The sequence below is a fragment of the Aplysia californica genome, unplaced genomic scaffold (genome assembly GCF_000002075.1).
Source record: "Aplysia californica isolate F4 #8 unplaced genomic scaffold, AplCal3.0 scaffold00080, whole genome shotgun sequence".
NCBI classification, from domain to species: Eukaryota; Metazoa; Mollusca; class Gastropoda; order Aplysiida; family Aplysiidae; genus Aplysia; species Aplysia californica.
In genome coordinates, this window is record NW_004797350.1 from 558,996 (window position 1) to 566,404 (window position 7,409).

The following is a 7,409-nucleotide window of genomic DNA, read 5'->3' on the forward strand; positions in this document are numbered from 1 at the left end:
CTCTCTCTCTCACACACACACTCGAGAGCACTGGAACGTTTGTTTACGCTCATGATATATTTTTATCATGGGCTGTCATGCACTAACACAAGGTCGCGCCCATGTCTCGCACGTACGCGAGTTGGGGCAATTGAAACATCTTGGTAAACGTATACATTTGTGTCATATATATCCTAATGCGTTGTTACATAATTGAGAGTTCGTTGTTTTCCCTTACTCTGGCCAGTTCTGAGCGAGAACTCAGTGTAAGGGAAAACAACGAATGGTCGATCGGTCAAGGATCACTGCTTTGATTTCCTTCATCTCATGAGATGTCACGCTTGAAGCAGGGCAAAATATTAAATGTGTCATTGTCGTCACTGACTAAATTCGGCTTACTTAAACCGACAGTGGACGCTCCGTCTAAATGAAGCTAGAGTGCCGTGAACATAACTTCAATAGCACCTGCCAACTGCATTCAGGGCGCCGTAAACGTAGCCCGCCAACTACATTCAGGGCGTCGTGAACCTAGCCACTGCGTAAGATGTCTGGTGTTGGCCTCTCATTCAAAGGTCTCGGGTTCGATTCCGTGTGGCGACCAAAAGATTTTCTTATCTAAAATTGTCTCCTTTCACCTCCTTTTCTGCTCTCTAGCAATGTTCTTTCGTCTGCTTTTATCTCCTCTTTCTGCCCCCACCCCCTCACCTTTCCTTTGCCCCTCCTCTGGGCTCTTTCTGCAGCTTTTCTATAATGCTTGTCCTTGGCTCCTTCTTACAGCTGTCTTTGAGCCACATCCCTGATCTTCTGGTAGGAAAGATGTACACCTAGCCTTCTCGGACAAGGGCGAAAAATTTTGGAGGGCCCATGTGCAAGTTGTGCAGGTTATTAAAGATCCCTTGGTGGTCTAAAATTGGTTAGAGTAGGCTTCGGCCACCACCCGGACAAAATTCAGAAATTTCCTACCACCTGAAAAAGTTTTATGTGTCCCACCCGCTCATATGACCTTATGCAGTTGCGAGCGCTGTAAAACACTTTTACCAAAAAAAAAAAGAATCTAGTTTACAGTAATTTACAGAACTTATTTAACTTTGTATATATGACAGGTAAGTCTGTTTGTCACTGTCTAGGCCGTTAAGACTAGATCTAAGTTCTAAGTTGGTACTCGACTTGGGGTAGAATCTAGATTTAGATTCTAACAGATTTTTAAGTTGTTTTTAGTAATCACTATGATCACTTTTTCCCCACTCCAATATTTAAGATTTTATCAAATTAGCCGTAGCTTTATTTAACTTCTGATTAGTGTCTATTTTTTTTCCACTGCACCCAATGAGATGTTCAATCATGTTCACCCCCAAGGTAGTTTTGTATTTCAATAAAAATTATTAATTCATTTCAGTGAGTCTGAGTTTGGGGATTCTTTTTCATTTAAGTGGGCCAGACATTTGGTGAGAGTGTGAGCATCACTTACAAACTGTGGTCAATTTTTTTTAAAAACCAATCCCAGGTTGTTATCCTTTTGTAGGCCTACCATATAAAATAATAATATACTTTGGAGCCGTTCATAAAATTCAGTGAGTCAGTGTAGATGTAGGGTTCTGTTGTGTGCTACTTTTATAATTATCACAAATATGTTTCATATTCTAAATTGGAAATATCCTTGTTCTTTAAATATATAAATATAATTATCTAGTTTAAAAACATTGAGACAGATGTTGTTTTGCATGTCATACTATTTTGTTTGTTTCAGGTTGATGCAATAGATGTTGCCAAAACAGACCTGGTTGCAGCATATGCAATTAATTCTTTATTTTGGAGTAAGTTTCTTGCACTTTTTATTGACATGGAAGAGGCTAGCCGTACTTAAATACGGCCAGACTGGCAGGCTAGCCTTACAAATGACGGCTAGATGGCTGGGCTAGCCGTACTTAATAATGATTTGCAATAGACTGCCTAATGTATTTGTATTTGAGACGAAATCAAAAGGTGCCTTACTGACAGTGCGTGCATGTATTTTAGTCCTGAATAATTATTAATGAGACCTATGTACTCAACAGGCTTCTAATAGGGTCTAAAATAAATAGGGCTAGACTTCTAGGCTTGCCATACTGAAGGAGGGAGGACGGCTAGGCTGGCAGGCTAGCCGTACTTAATAATGATGGCTGAATTCATTTTAGTTTGCAATACCTAAAGTTTGTATTTCAGACTAAACCAAAGATGCCTTACTGACATGCATGTATTTTAAACCTGAATGATTACTAGATCTAATGAGACCTGTGTACTCAACAGGTTTGGGTTAATAGGGCCTAACCTAGATCTAAGTACAGCTAGACGGCTAGGCTAGCTGTACTTAAGTACGGCTAGCCACTTCGTATTGATAAACTGTTTTCTCATAACAGACACTGTTGCCAACTGTCCCAAATTTTCAGGGACTGTCCCAGATTCGGAAATTGGCCAAATCACATACTGCACCAAAACCAATCCCATATGATGCAATTTTGCTCTTTGTTATATACTTACAATTATTATAAATATGTGTCCCGAGAGCGATTTGAAAATTTGCCAAGCCTGTTAAACCCCTTGCTCGTTTAGAATTGTGGATGTTAATTTTGTTATTGAATGTTTCAAGTTTTGCTTTGCCCCTACCTCACTACTAACAGTATAGATGTTTCAGATTTTATCTATGGATGTACTTTAGGTTATTTTATGTTTTAGAAAGGGCCTACTTGTGTAATGAGGAAACTCTAGAGAAGAGATAAAAATAAATTCAGCTGTTTTCTCAATTTTTACAGCCATTTCGTCACTGATATTAATCTACAACATTTGTATCATTGGAAGAAGTATTTTGTTTCTTTTTAAAAATTCCTTCAAGTGCAAGATCTGCTTCAGCTTAAAGCCTTGAAATAGTGTGTATTATTAGTCACACAGTTTAGTTCACTTACACTACAGTGTAACATGGATAACTTGAATTCAGATCATGACCGGACTTGGCAGTTCAAGGGATATCTTACAAATAAAAAGAAGAAGAAAAACGGGACCGCAAGCACCGTTTGGCGGATCTTTGATTTCGAGCCTTCTGTTATTGACCTATCCGTATTACACTGTACATTTTTTTCCTGTCTAACCTGGGTTTTTTTGGTGTTTTTTTCCTTCTCCAGTGTATTTAAATGTCTGTGGAATAAATCCTAAGGAGCATGCAGTGAAACAAGAACTGGTACGTAACCTGCCAAATAATGTTGCTGTATTATTTCCTAGAGATTGCCTTCCTTTAGTAGATAATCTGTTGTGTTTTGCTCTAGTGTTAGTAATGTGATTATGCAGTCTTGCATTAGAGTGTTTTATTTATGATAAGAATGATTTTATTTTTATTTCTTCCATGTTGTAGAGGTTTGTTGTGCTAGATATTTATTTTGCAAGTGCTGCAACTTATTTGATCATAAGTTTAGGAGTCTGGACAATATATATATATATATGCTTTTTAAAATATTTTTTTTGTCTCTGCAAGTTAGCCGTTAGCCATTACTACAGTGGAATTCAGATTCAATAAAGTCTCAGGCCTGACTCTCAATTTAGTTGAATCCGAGTGTTCGTTACTAAACACAGTTAGTTTCGTTTCAAATTTTTTTTCTTTGGTGCCATACCGAAGAAATCTTGGAAAATACACTGAACTCTACCATGCACACACTGCAAAGGGGCCGATTCGTTCAAATGCATGCCTTTGTCATCTATCATATATATTATATAATGCATTGTTTGCCACTCAAATTATGTTGCTGTGCAGGGCCTGCCATACGGCAACGTTTGATTCCACCGTCCAGTGCGCAATTCATTACGTAGATCTACGTCAAGTCTACTTCTTCGTTGTAATATTGATCAGTGAGGGGGGGGGGGGGGGGAGATATCTGTAATGCATTTGTATCTCTACTGATGTTCCACGCCCAGACCACTTGTGCCTCCTCCTCCTCCCTCCCCCCCTCCTCCCCCAGACACAAGCATACACTGTCAGACATTACACTATGATGGCCGCTTGTCCGACCTCGACAAATGCTAAGACATTATGCGTATTAACAATGTGTGTTTTGGTAAATGTTTTAAGGCGCGCACAAATGCATTTATATAAGGTCATATGAACACATGACACACATTGAAATTAAGCATTTTCTGTGCCGTTGGGATTATATTTGAATTTTGGCCGGATGGCGGCCGAAGCCCTATCTTATTGATTTTAGGATCACCAAGGGATCTTTTACGTGTGCAACTAGCAGAGATTTTTCGCTGTTACCTGAGAAGACTAGATGTTTGATATTTCTACCTTGGTAGAACATGATTAGAGAGCAGAAAAGTGGGTGAAAGGATAGCGTTTTAGAAAAGAAAATTCTCCTTTGCTGTCAGGTTGCGAATGAGAGGCGAGCACTGTACCTCTAGACCGTGAGAACCCCCTGTGTTAATATGAAAGAAAGCCACTGATTGGTTGCATAAGAGGACAAACAATCAATAACATAAGCGAATAATGGTTCCTGATGCTGGTGTCATGGATGGTTTCCAGGAACAGATGTGGTTCGTTGCAGGAGAAAAATGAGCGAAGTCACATCAGCGGGGGCTGTTGACCCTGGAAGTGACTTCTTTGAGTTTGAGCTTGCTCATTTGTGTGCTGATTCTGGGTTGTTCTTTTAAAAATATTTTTATGAATTTAAATGACTTGGAATCCAACTCCTTTAGTTGAATCAGAGTTCCGCTGTATCATGTGCCTTAGAACAATTTGTGAGGGTGCAAAACGGTACCCCTGAAGAAAAGTTATTCTTTTTCTAATCTTCCTCAAACTTTAATTTGTTCTGATAACAATGAGTTTTATAAATATATTATCCACATTATGCAGCAAATACTATGTTTTTATTTGTATTTAAACTGTATTTTGTCCTTGATATCTCACCCTCAAAAGATTTTTTTTTCTGTTTCATCAGACAAGAATTCAAAGTTATATGGCCAGAGTGAAAGAAGTTGAAGAGAAAAAGAAGGAAAAGGCAAAAGCACCCAAGCTTGACAAAAAGGCCAGCCGGCGGTTTATCATGAGTGCATTGTGGCTCTCAGCTCAAAAGAATGAAGGTAAGACTTTGACAGAGTAAGCTGATAGTGCTATGAAAATAGTTGCTGAAGTGAGTGCAATTGTGCTGACTTCAGGCACATAGTTCATTTTAGAGCAGCATTTCTCATATAAGTCAAGATGTTCCATTCAAGTACAGTGATAGTTTTGGAAGTTTTTTATAATGCTTTTTCTATTAAGCCAAAGCTCAAGAACTTCTGTTTCCAACTCAGTTGGGAGTGCAAAGCGACTTGATTTTGGTGTCTGATTGCCTTTCTCTTGCTTAATTTGATGTCTACTTCAGACTCAAAATGTCCCCCCCCCCCCCCCCCCCTCCCCGGTGCCACTGGCTGAAGTGTCCTTAGGCCATTCCCAAAGGGGGGACATTTCTCGTTCTTATGCACAGTAGAATTGTAAATGGTCTGATTTATCAATGTCATGCTCATAACTGTGCCTGAACTACAACAGGGAACTGCTACTTTTTCTTTCCTAATCCTTACTTTCGTCATTTTCCTCTACTTTTGTATGTTTGTCACACTCTTGTGACCTGCTATTTCCAGGGTGCTTTGAAAGTTGAAACAGACTTTTGTGCTGTTGAAGCTACAGAGGTGAGCAGAGTAAGCCTGATTCCCTGTAAAGACTTCTCTGTTGACATCCACCCCTTGGCGCTTTTATGACCTTATGCAGTTGCGAGCGCCGTAAAACTTCTACTAAATTTTTTTTTATTAATGTTGTTTTCAAGACTCTGCATGTTAAGCATTGGTGAAGAAAATTTTGAGAAAATAGATATTGAGTTCACAAAATATGGCGTTATCCGTTAAAGTAGTGACACTTAAGACATTTCATATTTTGGATGAATTCCCTGTAAAGAGGATGTAGACTACTTTAGTCTTATTGGAATTCGTATTTTATAATTTTTCCTAGTGGTGGAGTGTGGACTGAATTTCCGTGTGGCAACTTTTAAATACTATAAAAAGTTAATGTAAATGAGCCTTGTTTTCCAAATTTTAGAATGAACACCCATATTATTATATTTATTAACGTACAAGAATTTTGATTGAATTAATTTATTTTCAATTGTTTGTTTTTTTAAGGGGGGGGGGGGGGGTGCTTTGTAGGTGTGTTTTGGATCAGTCCTAGCCAGTTAGTGTGGATTGTATAAATTTATTGACCCTCTGGTAATTGTTAACCCTGGTTTCCCAAGCTGTGTATTACTTTTTTTAATAAGATGAATGGGACTCTCTTTTGTTCATGTCCACTTCAATTTTTGTATGTAATCAGGACACTGGTTGCCAGTCACAAAGTTTCCAGTTTACAGATGTTGATCCAAAGACTGTGATTATTTATTATGAATAAATTTTAATGTGCATGAAAGCTGAGGAGGAAATTAAATTTTTTATGTTTAATCCCCCATTATTCAATATTTTTTCAGAGACAGGAGCTTCTACGTCTGCATCACAAGAAGAAGGCCAGGAGACACAAGCTGAACAGCAGAATGTGAAAAGTCAAGGCAAGAAACGAAGACGGGATGAGAGATGAAATCCCAGTTAGGGTAAACTTAACTGGGAGAGGGAAAGACATTGCTCGATTAATTATGACTCAAGCCGTTGCCGTATATTTGCATGGATTCCAGGAGTCTTACAAGAAAATTAACCATTTCTTCACATAATTTTTGTTTTCACTGAAACTGTTACTAAATTTGTTTCACTGAAACTTACTTTTATTTTGGCTACTAGAAACAAGATTCTTGATTTGATTAGACCTCTGTGCAGCATAGTACACATTGGTAGAGGCCTTGTGTATACATATGCAGTCAAAGTCCTTATAAATTGCACATGCTTGTCGCAGCTGTGTTTCTAAGATCAACAATATTCCAATCCATAAGACAGTGAGGGTTGGATTTTCATCATTACTTTGTCTGGGGCTTGTCCTAGTCCTTCTGACTCTGTTGCTGTCACATACTTCATGCACTCTTTCTGTTTTTTTCCTCCATGTAGAGATCCATCTATGAACCTGTTCCCGCAATAAATTTTGCATTGCACATATTTTTTTAGAGTCTGAATAAGTTGTAAGTTAGAGAAGTAAGTATAGGCATAGACTGAAATTCCTCACTCACACAAGACCTGGTCTATGTATTTGGATGGATGGATGGATGGATAGAGTAGAGGGATACCTGGATGATGTGTGTATTATGTGTTCATGTACATAGCCTGTGTATATTTTGTCCATGCCCTTTTAACTTTTATCACTTTAGCAGTAGGAAAGCTTGGATTTGTATTTTGTGTGTTAATTCCAGTTGAGAGTTTTTGAATTGATCAACAATCATAACTTAAATAAAAGCAAGTGAAATACA

General features: G+C 38.3%; 1 protein-coding gene across 1 annotated transcript in view; it reads left to right on the top strand.

Moving 5' to 3' along the window:
• The window catches only part of LOC101862788 (nuclear nucleic acid-binding protein C1D), a 9,358-nt gene extending 1,949 nt beyond the window's left edge, over positions 1-7,409 (top strand). Inside the window, exons 2-5 of the mRNA XM_005094345.3 lie at positions 1,727-1,793; positions 3,135-3,190; positions 4,938-5,079; positions 6,489-7,409. Coding sequence (XP_005094402.1) covers positions 1,727-1,793; positions 3,135-3,190; positions 4,938-5,079; positions 6,489-6,595 — 372 coding nt within the window. The 3' untranslated portion in view covers positions 6,596-7,409. The remainder of the gene's footprint in view (positions 1-1,726; positions 1,794-3,134; positions 3,191-4,937; positions 5,080-6,488) is intronic.